At 42.6% G+C, this 15,845-nt stretch overlaps 1 protein-coding gene across 1 annotated transcript in view; it reads right to left on the bottom strand.

The window, feature by feature from the left end:
• LOC122808456 overlaps positions 1-15,845 on the bottom strand; it is a 447,437-nt gene that overhangs the window by 333,044 nt on the left and 98,548 nt on the right. The window contains exon 5 of the mRNA XM_044079416.1: positions 12,132-12,212. Coding sequence (XP_043935351.1) covers positions 12,132-12,212 — 81 coding nt within the window. The remainder of the gene's footprint in view (positions 1-12,131; positions 12,213-15,845) is intronic.

The following is a 15,845-nucleotide window of genomic DNA, read 5'->3' as shown; positions in this document are numbered from 1 at the left end:
GTCTGGTTAGAGTATCATTTGTGTCCTCTCTAATCTGACTTTCAGCAGTACCTTTGCTAGAAGAGGCAGTGGAGGGAAGGCATACACTGTTAATGTTTTCCAACTGAATGAGAGGGCATCCACTTTCCAAGCTAGGGGATGGAAGGTCCTTGTGCAAAATTTTTGAAGTTGGTGGTTGTGGGGGCTTGCAAACAGATCTATGTCTGGGCGTCCCCATTTTTGAGCGATCGTTGCAAATACTTGTGGATCTAGATTCCATTCGTGTGTATCCATGATGTTTCCGCTTAGGTTGCCTGCCAATATGTTTTTCTTTCCTGGCAGGAATTGTGCTTGTAATTGAACCTGGTAAGACAGTGTAGTGTTCCACAAGGTCATTGCTTGCCTGCATAGAAGGTAGGAATGTGTGCCCCCTTGCTTGTTTATGTACCACATGACTGTGGTATTGTCCGTCTTTATTAGCAGTTGTCATGGGTGTAGGTGGTCCTTGAAAGCCATTGGGACATTCTGTACTGCTAGCATTTCTTTTTGACTGATATGCAGATGCCTCTGATCTGTAGTCCATTTGCCCTGAATGCACTGCCCTGCCATGTGTGCTCCCCAGGCATAGTCCAATGCATCTGTTGTCATAGTTTGCCTGGCTGTGGGTAAGGTGAAAGGCTGACCCTTGTTGAGGTGACATGCCTGTGCCCACCACAGAAACTCCTGTTGAAGGCAGGGAATGAGTGGTATCATTGTTTCCAAGCTGTGGCTGTGCCGAGTCCATACACTTTATAGGTACCATTGTAATTCCCTCATATGCAGTTTTGCAAATGGTATTAGAAGTATGCAAGATACCATGAATCCAAAGGCCTGCAAAATTTTTCTTGCAGGGAGTTGGGTCTTTGTTGGAATTATTTTGAAATATTGAAACAGCTGTCGTTGCTTGTCTGGCGTGAGATAAGCCATCTGGGCCATTGTATTCAAGCTGGCACCCAGGAATATTATGTTTTGTGAGGGCACTAGAGTTTTGATTTCATTTAGTCAACTGTGTACCCTAGGCAACTTAGGTGTTTGACAAATGCCGATGCTTTAAAAGAATGTCCTTGCTTTCTGCTTGAATAAGGCAGTCATCCAGGTATGGGTATATTTGAATTCCTCTGTCTGCAGCATGGAATTACTGGTGCCAGGCATTTTGTGAAGACCCTGGGCGCAGTAGATAAGCCAAAGGGCAGTGCAGAGAATTGGTAATGGGTTGAACCTGCAAGGAAACAGAGGTATCTTCTGCAATTTTGTCTGATAGGGACATGCAGGTATGCCTCCTTGAGGTCCAACGTTAATAGCCATGCTTTCTTGCCCAGCATAGGAAAAAGCTGCTGTAGTGTTAGCATCTTGAATTTTGGTACTTGCAGACAGGTGTTCAGAATTGAAAGATCCAGAATGGGTCTCCATGCTTTGTCCTTTCTTGGGACTAGGAAGAGTCTTGAGTAAAATCCTTGTCCTTGCTCCTGTGTAGGTACTTGCTGAATGGCTCTCATGTTCATGAGGGCTGTAATTTGTTTTTGTGCCTCTGTCCATTGATTTGGTGGCAGGTTTGGCATTCCTTTGATCCTTGGTAAGTTATGAAAGTGGAATCTGTATCCTTGAGACACAATGTTTAGAACCAATTTGTCTTTTGTGAGGATGTGCCAGTTGTCGGCAAAAAATGCTAGTTTTCCTCCCAAGGGAGTTGCCAGGATAGATTTGCTTGGCAGTTTGAGAAGAGTCATTGTGTTTTGTCTTCTGCTAGCTTGGGGCCTGTCTTCTCCTCCTTTCTGGGTAGCAGAACCCCATTAGCAAGGTTTGTAAGGGCACTGTGACTGACCTCTGCCCCTTTGGCATCTGTATTTGCCCCTCTGATCTGTCTGAAGCTGGAAAGGACCAGTTTTTTTGTTGGCCAATTTCTGCTGAAACGAGGGGGTTGTACCTGCAAAAAATCCTCCATTTTCTTTAAAACCTGTTCTGCTTTGACACCAAATAATACATCCTGCTGTAAAGGTGCATCCAATAACTTTGCTATAACATGGTCAGGGAGGGTTTGTTCTTTTAACCAAGCATGTCTACATAGGATAGAGCCAGTAACAGCTGCTCTACAGGAAGCTTCCAATGAATCAAATCCGCTTTGTAATGTATGTTTGCCTACCTGTTCAGCTGCATGCAACAGATCCTGCATTTCCTTGAATTCAGGCTGTTCTGAATGTGTGCTCATTTTTTGTTTTAACTGACACATCAGGAATTGTTGATATTTCAACATGTAAAACTGGCAATTTAATGCTCTCATAGACAGAGTTGCAGAGCTGTATATTTTCTTTCCCCATCTATCTGGGGCTCTGGAATCCCTTTCATAGGGCACAGGATTTTTAGCCATAGATGCTTTTGCTCCCTTAGGACCCTGGGAAATTGTTTCTGGGTCAGCTACAGGGGCTTTTATAAAGGAATTTGTGAGAGTCAGGTACTCTGTAATCTGGTTTGGCTGGAGCATGAGGTAGAGGCTGGATTTAAACTAGATTCCAAGTAAACATCATCCACAATATCTAAAACAGGAGGGATAGCAAGAGGTCTGTGCTGGGGTAGTAAAAGGAACTCTGAGCCTTTTCTTAGAATCTGAGTAACCCTGGCCTTCCCAGTGGAAATGTTCCCTCATGGTATGTAAAGTTTCCCCGAAGGAGTAGTCTTCAGGGGGAGATGCTGAGGGAAGAGAGTCTTCAGCATCAGAATTTTCATAAGGTGGAAAAGTGTAATCCTGTTCCTCAGAAGAATCTGAGGAGAGAGAAACCTGGTCAGAAGATGCATAATCCTCCTCTTGTCTTGGTCTTAATCAGGAGGGGGATGGGAACCCCTGATAAGGGTAATTAAATCTTCAGCCATCTTAAGCATCTCTTTCTTAGGCACGGGGCCTTGAACTGTAGACTGATGCAGTTTTCTTAGGTTTTAAAAGGAGTTTTAAGCTTAGCATAAAATATTTAATGGTGAGTGTAGTCTGTCTGAAGACACCTTCTGCAACCGAAGGTGTTTCCACTGCACCAGTGTCTAGTTCTGCTCCGGTGTCGGTAGATGGCTGCGTCGGCTTAGTAGAGACTGCTTGGGAATTTGCAGCTGTCTGGGGTTCCAGTTCTCCAGTTGTCAGGGGCTGCGTAGCCGCCTCACTTAAAACCGGAGTACCATCGACAGGCCCAGCTGAGGCCTCGGAATCTGGCTTATTCCTAGGCTGCCTGTCCTTATCCTTGCGGTTTTTTATGAATGGCAGTAGTCAGCTGCTACAACGGCATGATAATTAAACTTCCTACCAAAGTAATGCCGTGCGAAGTCAAAATGGCATTTGATAGTTCGTTTATTAAATCTAGCGCAAAACCGACAACCTGTGACGTTGTGGTCTGGGCCTAGGCAAGGAATACAATAGGAATGGAAGTCCTTATCAGGTATTTGCTTCCCACAAAAAATGCAATTGTTAACTTTTTCTGACATTGGACTGAGGCAAGAAAATGTTCCCCAACGGGGTACTTAGCTTTATTGAAGACTTCGGACTGAAACTCAAATCGTAAATCTCAGGTGTCGGCCGACCGGCACTTGCGAACTGCTTCTGCTTCGGGCACCGCGCAAGAAAGACTGAAGAAAATGGCATCGGATGCCTCTTGTATACCCCTGGCGCACTGACGTCAGGGAAGAAGCGACAGCAACCGACGCCGGACCAAGACTTTGGAATTCGGGCTGACTGTGGGACCGCCTGACGGCAGGATAACACAAGTGATGACTGCAGCAGGGTAACACTATGAACATCTGTACTATGTTAATCGTGTTACACTGCTGCAGTCATCACACTTGGGTAGAATCCCAAAGCTAAGGTTGGGTGGCTGGTCTATAAAAAGTTAGGATTGGCTAGGAGGCCCTGCAGAACTGCAGTGGCAAATCCTGCTCTGGATTTAGAGTAGAGAGGCAAGTGGTAATGCTTGGTAAAGGTGTATACTGAACTCTAAGTTGCAGCCTCCAAAATTTCCTTGGTAGGTATTCCTCTGAGAAAGGCCGCTGAAGTGGCTGTAGCCCTGGTAGAATGTGGCCTAATGCTATTTGGGACCGATTTCCCATGCTGTGTGTAGCGTTAACGAATGCAGTGTCCTATCCATTTGGATATAGTCTGCTTTGAGATAGCCTTGCCCTGTGATCCTGCAACATATGCTACAAACAGTTACTCAGTTTTTCTGATGGCTTTTGTTTTGTCCAAGTAGAAGCGTAGCTGCCTGTGTATGTCCAAAGAATGCAGAATTTTCTCCCCTTTATTCTGGGGGTTTGGATAAAGTTGGCAAATGGATGATTTGGTTAAGAGCCACACTACATACCACCCTTTGGCATAAAATTAGGGTTTATCCTTAAAGAAACCCTGTCCTGATGAAAAATTATAAAAGGTTCCACTGCTAATAATGCCTGTAGCTCTGATACTCTTCGCGCTGAAGTTACTGCCAGGAGCAGAGCAGTTTTCCATGATAAAAATTTTAGAGATCGGCTGGCTCAAAAAGGTGGCAGAGTCAGCTTTTCCAAAATAAAATTGAGGTCCCAGGTTGGTGTTGGTGCTCCCCGGGGCGGTCTTATGTTGTTAGCCCCTCTGAGGTACTGCCTTAACAAGGGATGAGAGAATAAAGGAGGATCCATGTTATAATGTGCTGAAATGGCAGCGGCGTGGATCTTAATTGATGAGGATAGGCCTCTGTCCAGCATCTCAGTTAAGTATTGTAAAATCTGAGGAATGTTTGGAACAAGAGGATCTAGGCTTTCAGCCTGGTTCCAGGCACAGAATCTCTTCCATTTGAGTAAGCTTTCCTGGTGCTAGGCCTCCTGGCCTCCAAAATGACATCCACAACTGCTTTAGAGAGAGGTGTTGCCTGTTTGACTAATAAATCTGCCATGCAGCCAGGTTTAGGGTTTTGAGCTGACCGTGCAGGATCTGATTGTTTTGTTGAGTCAGAAGGTGTGGAGTTTGAGGCAAAATCCATGGTGGGCCTTGTGCTAGGTTCCTTAAGATAGGGTACCAGTGCTGACGTGGGCAGTCTGGAGCTATCAGGATCATCTGTGGTTTCTCGTCTGGCTTTTAGGAGTACCTTTGAAAGGAGAGGCAGAGCCAGGAAAGCATAAACTTTTAGGTTCTTCCAGCTAAGCAAAACAGCATCCACTTTCCATGCTTGTTTGTGATAAGTCCTTGTGCAAAATTTTTGTAGTTGGCAATTCAGTGGGGAGGCAAAAAGATCTATGTCTGGGCATCCCCATTTTTGCGTTACCATGCTGAAGATTTGTGGATTCAATTTCCATTTGTGAGGGTCCATGATATTTCTGCTTAGATAGTCTGCCAGAGTATTTTTCTTTCCTGGCAGGAATTGTGCTTGCAGGTGAACTTGGTACGTTAAGAGCAGTGTTCCACAAGGTCATGGTTTGCCTGCATAGGGGGTAAGAATGAGTGCCCCCTTGCTTGTTTATGTACCACATTACTGTGGTATTGTCTGTCTTTAGTAATAATTGTCCTGGATGCAGAAAGTCCTTGAAAGCTGTTAGGGCATTTTGCACAGCCAACACCTCTTTTTGATTGATGTGAAGATGCATCTGGTCTGTGGTCCACCTGCCCTGAATGCATTTTCCTGCCATGTGTACTTCCCAGGCGTAATCCGAAGCATCTGTTAGAGACTGCCTGGCTGTGGGTAGGGTGAAAGGCTGACCCCCTTGTTGAGGTGACATACCTGTACCCACCACTGAAACTCCTGTTGTAGGCAGGGAATCCGTGGTACTACTGCTTCTAAACTGTAAGTGTGCTGAGTCCAAACACTTTTTAGGTACCATTGTAGTTTCTTCATATGCAGTCTGGCATATGGTATTAGTAGTATGCAGGATAAATCACACTGGAACAAAGTGAATATTTTAGTAAGCGCTTTCATTTACTGAAATTAGTAAACTTCCTCAGACAAATTCCCAAAGGAAATCGATGTTTTTAAATCCAAAAAGTTATGACATCATTTCCTATACAAACGTCAGCCTCAATAAAAATCTCATACAGAACCAGTTAAAGCAATTCCTATACCAATATGTCAATAAACATGCATTAAAAATCATCCAAATCAAATACAAAATATACATAAAAATAAAAAATATGTGTATATAAAAAGAAGTATGTCTCACAAAATGAATAAATGAAGAAACTCATTAATCCTATCTAAGCAATGCTTTCAATTTCAAAACACTCATAAGAGAGATTCTCATTTAGCCCTGGCAAAACTGCAGCGTTTAATTTAAGCTGCCACATTAGTTCTTTTTCCTCAAGTTGTAAACTAACTGGACCTCCCCTGTTGCTTTCAGGAATCTTTTCAATGACCAAAAAATGGAAATCACGATTAGGAAACATTGAAACATGCCTAGCTAAGGCATTATTAAAAATTTCTTTAGCAATAGCATAACGGTTTTCATAAATCCTGTTCTAAAGGGGTCTATCGGTTTTGCCCACATAAAACACAGGACATTTTAAGCAAAATGCTATATAAACCACCCCCTCTGTATTACAATTGAACTTATCAGTTATAAAATATTTATTGCCATTCACTGTAAAAGAAAATACCACAAAAATAAATTTACACCAATGGCAAGCCCCACACAAACATGCCACAATGTGGGAGATGGCATTTAATGTTACTACATTCTAAAGTTTTCAGGTTTTTACCTTTCCGAAATACAACACATGGATGTTCACCTACAGGTTTCCTTATTAAATTGTCTTAAAGTAGAAAATACCAGTTTTTAAAAATAATGGACCTCAGAAGGGGTGCATCCTTTGAAAAGGTGGTAATAAAACAACCTACCAAAATTTCCATTCAACTCATCCACCTGTTGTATGGAGTTCCCATCATTGATGGAAAGGTTCAAAATTACATTGTTAAAATCAGGACTAATCAGGACTAACCAACTCATTAACAACCCGGATGCTCAAAATTGGTTTAAAATAACCCCGGGATCTTTTATTAAAAACCTCATAAATAAGGTCCTCCACCAATTTATTGGGATAACCTCGTTTAACGAACATGTCTTTCAATAAGTTGCATTCCTCAAAAAATTCACTCTCCAAAGTTACCATCCTAGCTGCCCTCACTTTTGGTGAAAAGGATGGCAACTCGAGAAGTGAAGGAAAGTGTTTGAATATGTGGGTTTCCTAAAAAAAGTAAAACTATGTAAGGAATAATTTTTTGTCAAGTCCACATCTAAGAAAGAAATGTGGTTCTCTTGAAATTCCCAGCTAAAGTTTAAAAAGTCAGTAATTCTTTCAACAAACGATGTAGCAGAAGGTTCATCACCCTTCCAAAGGACGAAAATATTATCCAAATAATGGGTGTACCATGCGGCCTTATCCTGAAAAAGCGGATCTTTAAAAAGAAACCTTTTCCCAAAATGCCATTACTGTGTTAGCAAAGGTGAATGGGTCAGGGATTTTTTTGTTGGATCAAAAATTGGACAGGGAGTCTCTTGATTTATTTATTTATTGGAGCTGGTTTTGAAGAATAATTACTTTTCATCTAACACTGAGTATTATTTGCAACAAACGGGTGTAGCCATGGGGTCCCCTTGTGGGGCAACCTTTGCTAACACAGTAATGGCATTTTGAGAAAAACTGTTTCTTTTTACAGATCCTGTTTTTCAGGATAAGGCCGCATGGTTCATCCTTTGGAAGGGTGATAAACCTTCTGCTGCATCGTTTGATGAAAGAATTACTGACTTTACTAACTTTTTAAACCTTAGCTCGGAATTTCAAGAGAACCACATTTCTTTCTTGGATGTGGACTTGACAAAAAATTATTCCTTACATAGTTTTACTTCTAAGATTCTTAGGAAACCCACATATTCAAACACTTTCCTTCACTTCTTGAATTGCCATCATTTTCACCAAAAGAGGGGGGTTGTTAAAGGACAACTTGTGAGGGCAGCTAGGATGGTAACGTTGGAGTGTGAATTTTTTGAGGAATGCAACTTATTGAAAGACATGTTTGTTAAACAAGGTTACCCCAATAAATTGGAGGACCATATTTATGATGTTTCTAATAAAAGATCCTGGGGTTATTTTAAACCCATTTTGAACATCCGGGTTGTTAAGGAGTTAGTTAGTCCTGATTTTAACAATGTACTTTTGAACCTTTCCATCAAGGATGGGAACTCCATACAACAGGTGGAGGAGTTGAATGGAAATTTTGGTAAGTTAAGTTTTATTACCACCTTTTCAAAGGATGTGCCCCTTCTGAGGGCCATTATTTTTAAAAACTGGTATTTTCTACTAGAAGACAATTTAATAAGTAAACATGTAGGTGAACATCCACGTGTTGTATTTCGGAAAGGTAAAAACCTGAAAACTTTGTTGGAATGTAGTAACATTAAATGCCATCTCCCACATTGTGGCATGTTTAAGTGCGGGGCTTGCCATTGGTGTAAATGTGTGTGACAACTTCTTTTACAGTGAATGGCAATAAATATTTTATAACTGACGAGTTCAATTGTAATACAAAGGGGGTGGTTTATATAGCATTTTGCTTAAAATGTCCTGCATTTTATGTGGGCAAAACCAATAGACCCCTTAAGAACAGGATTTATGAACACCGTTATTACTTTTTCCATACTCAGTACGTTATTGTCTGTGATAATTTGTGGGTACTTTGTTTTTTCCAGAAGGGATGACTATACATTTTTTGGCATTTAGTTTAAGGCCGTGACTACGGCACCAGTTGTCCGTTTCAGTGAGGCCTTTTTGTAGGATGTGTGTTGTCTGCTGGTGTATTGACTATGGCGCCTAGTGTGCAGTCATCTGCGAACTTTGTCAGCCACAGCCCTCCCATGTTTGCTTTAACATCTGAGAAATAAATGCCGAACAAGAGGGGTCCCAGGACAGATCCCTGTGGGACACCACTTGTGACTGGCTGAGTCTGACATTGCTCCAGAGATTTTAACTTTATGGGTTCTGTCCTTTAGCCAGTTTGCAACCCATCTAGTGACATAAGGGTTTACTTTTAAGCTGTTCAGCTTATCTATGATGCCAGAGTGGGGTATTGTGTCGAAGGCCTTAGCCAAGTCCAGGTATGCTGTATGGACTGCTTTGCCCTCATCAATGGCTCTAGTGACTTTCGAAAAAGTCAACCAGGTTGAAAAGGCAGGATCTGCCCTTTACAAAGCCGAACTGGGTGGGGTCAAGAGTCTGTAGGTCCCCTATGTCTCTGATTATGAGTTCCATAATGATTCTTTCCATAGCTTTGCAGACCAGTGTTAACTGTTTTCCCCCCATCTGTCCAGTGCCCTAGAATCCCTATCAGAGGGGACAGGATTTTTTGCAGTGGAAGCTTTGAGCCCTTTGGGACCCTGAGATAGTTTCTTGGTCAGCAGCGGGATTTTTATATAGGAATTTATGAGTCTGGGACCCTGTAGTATCTGTCTGGCTTAGCAGGTGCAGGGGGTAAAGGAATCAGAGGATAGGCCGGACTCTGAAAATACATAATCTACAATGTCTAGAACAGGTGGACTAGCAAGAGGTCTGTGCTGAGGCAGTAGCAAGTCTCTGAGCCTTTTCTTAGATTCAGAGTAATCATAGCTCTCCCAGTGGAAGTGCTCCCTCACGGTATGCATGGTTTCCCCAAACGAATAATCCTCAGGAGGAGAAGCTGAAGGAATGGATTCTTCAGCATCAGAATCCTCATAGGGAGGAAAATATCATTGTTCAGAAGAGGAATCAGAGGAAATTGAAACCTGTTCAGAAGAATCATATTCTGTCTCTTGCCTAGGCCTCTTATCAGGAGGGGGATGGGAACCCCTGATCAAAATAATTAGGTCTTCGGCCATTTTAAGCATCTGTGTTTTAGGCATGGAAGTCACAGTAGGAGAATGCTGTACTTGTTTCTTTGTCTTTAGAGCCGATTTAGTCTTTGAAGCTGAAGATAGTTTAATATACAACTGTGTAGGTCTGAAGACACCCTCAGAAACAGATGCCTTCTCAGCGGCCCAGGACCCATCTGAGGGAATGATTTCAGTGTCCAATACCTTGAATATTCAGAGGCCCAGACGGCTCCACGTGAGAGTCTGAAGCAGCCTGTGGCTCTGAGGTAACAGGCGCCAGGGGCTGCCAAAGCGCCTCACTGAGAACCGGCGACTGGCCTAACGGAGGCCTCGTCTGTTTTGGACCTCGGATGCCTATCCTTTTCCTTGTCCATGCGTTTTTTTGTAAACACCTGTCGGCTGTTTCGACGGCATTATATAGTTAAATCTTCGGCCAAAGTAAGGAAATGCAACATCGAACAGACGCTTGTGCGTTGGTTAAATCTAGCACAAAACTGATAGCTAGCAACGTCATGGTCAGGGCGTAGGCAAGGAATAAGGTAAGAATGAAAATCCTTGAAGTATTTGCTTCCCACAAGAAATACAATTGTTAACTTTTTCTGACATTGGTCTGGAGCAAGAAAAAAAAAGTTTCCCCAACGGGGTACTTAGCTTTAATGAGGACTTCGGTTCTGAAATTCGGATTTGAAAATATCAGGAGTCAGCCGACCGGCACTTGCGAACTGCTTTTGCTTCGGGCACCGGGCGGCAAGAAGGAGTGAAAAAAATGACTTCAGCTGCATCTTTTATATCCCTGGTGCACTGACATCAGGGAAGAGGCAACAGCAACTGATGCCGGACCAGGACTTTGGAATTCAGGCCGACTGCGGGTAGCCTGCCAGCGGGATAACACAAGAGTAATGACTGCAACAGTGAAACACGAAGAACATCCATGAACCAGCAAAGAAAGATGAAGATAGTCAAAACGCAGGTGGACTTTTTATTCAAAGGACTGGAATAGGTCCTGATGTTGAAGCAAGCAACCCTAAAACCTGTAAGGGCCACATGCCTGGTCAGCTAGCAGCAATACCTTCAGCATGGATAAGCATTACGTACGACCAGAGAAAATATTTCTATAAAGTAGAGGGGGTTGAGGAAAAGCCCTTGAAGCATCATTAGGAAGGCTCCAGGTCTTAGGCCTCGCGCTCAAAATCTGTGAAAAAGTGTGTGACAATTTGTACACAAATAAAAATCACTAAGCAAACTTTTTTTCACAGGTGCCTTGGGAGTATTTTTACTGTTTAAACTGATATAAACACAGTATTCCAGAATTAAAGCTGACGGAAGAACAGTATCATGTTGGAAACCTATTGAAAATGTATGCAACTGTGTTGATGTTAACTCGAACACTCATGTTAGATCCATTTCATACTGAAAGCCTAAGCCACAAACACATCTGAAACAAACACTTACAAAAAGAACTATAAAAAAGTATTTCTTATCTAGCGTCCCAAGATGAGAAGCCAGCCCCTTTTCCAATTCCACTTTCTCTTCCCTAATCACATCCCTAGCTCCTTCGAGCAAACTCCATATAGAACCTCATTTCTCCAATCTCACTTGCTACTCCATTACTCAATTCTGTGTACTACCCACTCTTTCAAAAAAGCTACTAGTATCTCATGTCTGCTTAATTTTCTCATGTATCTTGCTATTTTATATACAGAAGAACCTACAAACTGTACTTCAGATAAGAACCTATACAATTTGACTATAAAAATTAAGAAAAGCAAATCAGCTCATTACTACAGTGGCTGGTGTTCCAGATTAGCTCTCAAGTGGCATGCCTTCTCTGTGCAGAATCTGCACATCCTCCCTGTAAATGCAGTTTTTTTTTTTTTTTTTGATTGATGCTCCAGTTTCCTCTACATCCCAAGACATGTATTAGGTGAACTGTTGCTGTTGCAAACAGTTTGTAGGTGTCACTACTGAAAGAGCGAGCAGGCATGTACAGCCTGCAATGGGTTGCTGCCCTACTCAGGACTTTCTTCTGCCTTGCACTCAATGAGTTAAACGGTAGGCTACTACTCCCTCCCCACAATCCTGAAACACATTAAAAAGAGATCAACTATGTCCTACCTTACAGAGAGGCAAGTAGCTGCTCATCATTCATAACCACAGAACACAGCAAGTTATTATTAAGTGGGCAAATGGATGATGGAATGTGTATGAATGCAAATTTATTACACTGAACAGCTTTCATTTCAAGGAGCAATACTCTCAATAACAAAAATAAGCACACTTACCTGGCAAACGGACATTGGGGTTTTCAGAAGAGCCTGAATCATCAGTATTATCAGACTTTTTTTCATTAGCAGCTGGAAATGCTTAAGAGAAAAAACAAATCAAAAAGTAAACACTTTTTCAACTTGAGATGCAAGACAATGTGACAATGCTTATTTCAACATTACAAACACGCAACTATTCCTTCAATACAGTAAGCTTAATAGGTTTGCTTACTACTACACAAAACAGACTGACTTAGGACTTCTGTCTACCTTGGTCCAAAGTCATACCTCTATGAAGGCTAACAGAGGTTAGGAAAAAATAGTAAAGTTAGCTTAAACAAAGAAGGTGTTACCAACATGCTCAACACATCAATCCCCTAAAGAGAGCGAGAAAAGAAAGACAGATACCTCCCTTCCCCACTCTCACAATTATCAGCAGGAAGATGATGATAAAACCATGATAATTTAAGTACTGCCTCATATTAAGTACTCCCCATACTTGGAGAAACCAGCATTAGACAGTGCAGAACCCAGCTGGCTCAGTCACAAAACAGGAATAAAACCCTACGCCAACAGATAATTCAGGTTCTTCTACAAAGTCAGGATACTACTGCAGCAGCCAGATGGGAAGGGGTAGAAGTCAGAGGGCGATTACAATTTGTCCAATCTGAGGAAATGGCCGTTCCCAGTCCCACTGCAAAAAACAGATGGAAGACTGCACAAAGTGCACTCTGTGCAAAGAAGTGGGATGCATACTTTCCCTGAGTGCGTCCTTACAAACTAGGCATACCATGTGTGTGGAAGCACTCATCTGAACTTTTTTTTTTTTTTTTTTTTTTAAAACTAGGAAACATCTTTATTAAATCATCACATAACATGGGCAGTCACATGTATATACATGAAATCAAACCACACAGAATTTTCGTTCGAACGCTGACATAACAGTACTTGCATAACATTATACATCGTGTATGAAGTATCTAGTCATTGTCAAACAACATAGCTCATACAAATCCAGCCTTCTTTTAAACCTTGTTCCTCCGCTGCATGCATTGTTCTGACAATTCCCATTTTTCCTGTGTAATTTGCTCCTACTCGTTTCTAAATTTTCCAATACCAGTTTTACCTCTGTTACTACATTCACTACTTGCAAGCATCCCAAATCAGCAGAAGCTCCATTCTCTATTCCCACGTTGGCTTATTTCTTGGAATACTTTCTGCGGCACTTGCGTATCACAACCAGATTTTTGCAGTAAAGGCTGTTGCTTACCGATGCTTAAATGTGATCATAAATGTTGTAAAAATGTAGAATCTGTTCTCGTTACCAAAGCAGTTTATTTTGGTCAATGTTAGCAAAACGAAGTTGAGGTAGTCTAGTTTCTTAATGCACTTCACGTTTCATGTGCACATTCACTGGATCCCTCTCCTACTGCTGGTTTAAACACATGTAACACGAACCACCTCTTCATTTCAATAACCAAATGTGCAGGGCCAGATGTTTGATAAAACAATCTTGTTGTTAAACTGAAAATCCTATACTTTTTTCAAAGGAATGAAATAACATGTGGGCTGAGTTGGCATTAGTTTCACTGATACGTGGCCATTAAGTACCATAACAGGTGGTGCAGCGGTTATAGTGTTGCCGCCTCACAGCAAGAGATTCTCTGGTTCGATCCTCGGCTGGGGTGCCTTCCGTGCAGAGTCTGCATGTCCTCCCTGTGGTCGCGTGTGTTTCCTCTGGGTGCACCGGTTTCCTCCCACATCCCAAAGACATGCTGTAGGTGGACTGGACACTCTAAATTGGCCCTAGGTGTGAGTGCATGTGTGTGTGCGCACTCTAAATTGGCCCTAGGTGCGAGTGCATGTGTGTGTGCGCCTTCTGAGGAAGGCTGGGCGTCAGGCTGGCAACTCGACACTGTAAAACTCCACTGCCAATCATGAGAGGACAGGTGATCCACTGTGGTGACCCCTAACTGGGAAAAGCCGAAAGAACCACTACAAGACGACTCCAACTACCCTATAACCCTAAATGAATAAGCTAAAGTATGAACGAATGAACGACTAAACCAAAGTAGTAATGCCAACTTCTGTGAAAAACGACCCCAGAATAAGCTGCAGTTATTGCAAGTTTCTCTTTTGAAAGTGTCATTTTCAAGCATGTTTACGAACAGTCAGAAATATTTAGTTTACCAAAAGCATGATTCCTGTCTGTCTTTTCATTCACAGGATTCGTTCCTCAAAGTGTAAACATTCCTTTCCTTCGATAGCACCCATGACAATTCACGTATGCGCGAGTAATGCACGCAAAACAGGAAGCAGAAGATGTTCTTCATCTCACATTGCTGCAGTCCTGACACTTGGGTAGTCCGCTGTCCCAGTCGGCCCGAATACCAAAGTATAAGGCTGACGTCGGTCAAGGCGCATTAGTCTGACGTCAGGAAGTCAGGGTACAAATGCGCATGACCGACGTCATTTCCTCAGTCTTTTTTGCCGCATGGTCCGATGCAGAAGCAGTTTTGCAAGTGCAGGTTGGCGTTCTGAGATTTTCCGAAGTCGGAGTTTCAGACCAAATCCAAGTTGGCTAAGTACCCGTTGGGAATATTTTGGTTTTTCTTGCCTCAGTATTTTACGGATGTCAGAAAAGTGAATAACTGTATTTCTTGTGGGAAACAGATACCTCATAGGGATTACCATACCTTGTGTATACCTTGCTTAGGGCCTGAGAACGACGTTGTTGGCTGTCGCTCTTGTGCTAGATTTAACAAACGCACTATAAAGAGAAGATTAGATTGTGCCAGGTTAGTTTTGGGAAGCGGTGTAATTATAAAATGCCGGATGCTCCGGCCAAAAAGCGCAAGGACAAAACTGCAAAGCCTAGGTTGAAGAACCGTACCGGACGTCGGTTCTTTAGAGGGCTCGGTGGAGCCAAAGGTTCAGCCAGAAATTTCTTTGGAATCCCAGGGAGAGACTTTATTACTGCAAGATGTGACCTCTCAGGAGGTAGGCCAGGCGGAAGGGGCTTCTCAGGTAGCTGTTCTTCCCTCCCTAAGGTGGTTAGGCCCTCCTGCTGTTTCGCTTCTCCCAGGGCAGGCCAGGTTTTGTTTCAGGTGTTACCCCTAGTTCTTCAGGGTCTGTACCTAAGAAGCATATGCTTAAGATGGCAGAAGATTTGATTACAATGATTAGAGGTTCTATGCCCCCTCCTGATAAGAGGCCTAGGGTGGAACCTGAGCTTGGGAGTTTTGTGCAGTGTTCGGATGCTTCTGAGTCTTCGGCTGAAGACTTGCAGGAGTATTCCCCTTACTCTGATTCTGATGTAGATGATTCTACTCCTTCTGCTTCTCCTCCTGAGGATTTTTCATTTTCAAAGACACTTCATTCCATGAGGGAGCATTTTAAATGGGAAGGTCAGGATTTCTGATTCCAGGAAAAGGCTTAGGGAATTTTTGTTTCTACCCCAGCATAGGCCTTTAGCTATACCTCCTGTTCTAGATGTGGTGGAGGATGTTTTTTGCAGAGGCTTCTCTGAACCCTGATTCTTTGCCTCCTGCTCCAGTTAAACCGGATAGATATTATAGGGTGCCTGAAGCTCATAAGTATCTTTTTAAGAGTCCTAGGGCAGACCCAGAAACTGTTTCACAGGGGCCTAAAGGTGTTAAGGCTTCTGTTGTTATAAATCCTGTTCCTCCAGATAAAGAGGCAAGGGCTTTGGATAGATGGGGAAAGAAAGTG

Source organism: Protopterus annectens, chromosome 8.part0 (genome assembly GCF_019279795.1).
Source record: "Protopterus annectens isolate FY-2018-M chromosome 8.part0, PAN1.0, whole genome shotgun sequence".
Taxonomy (NCBI): Eukaryota; Metazoa; Chordata; order Ceratodontiformes; family Protopteridae; genus Protopterus; species Protopterus annectens.
This window is presented reverse-complemented; position numbering and strand designations above follow the sequence as displayed.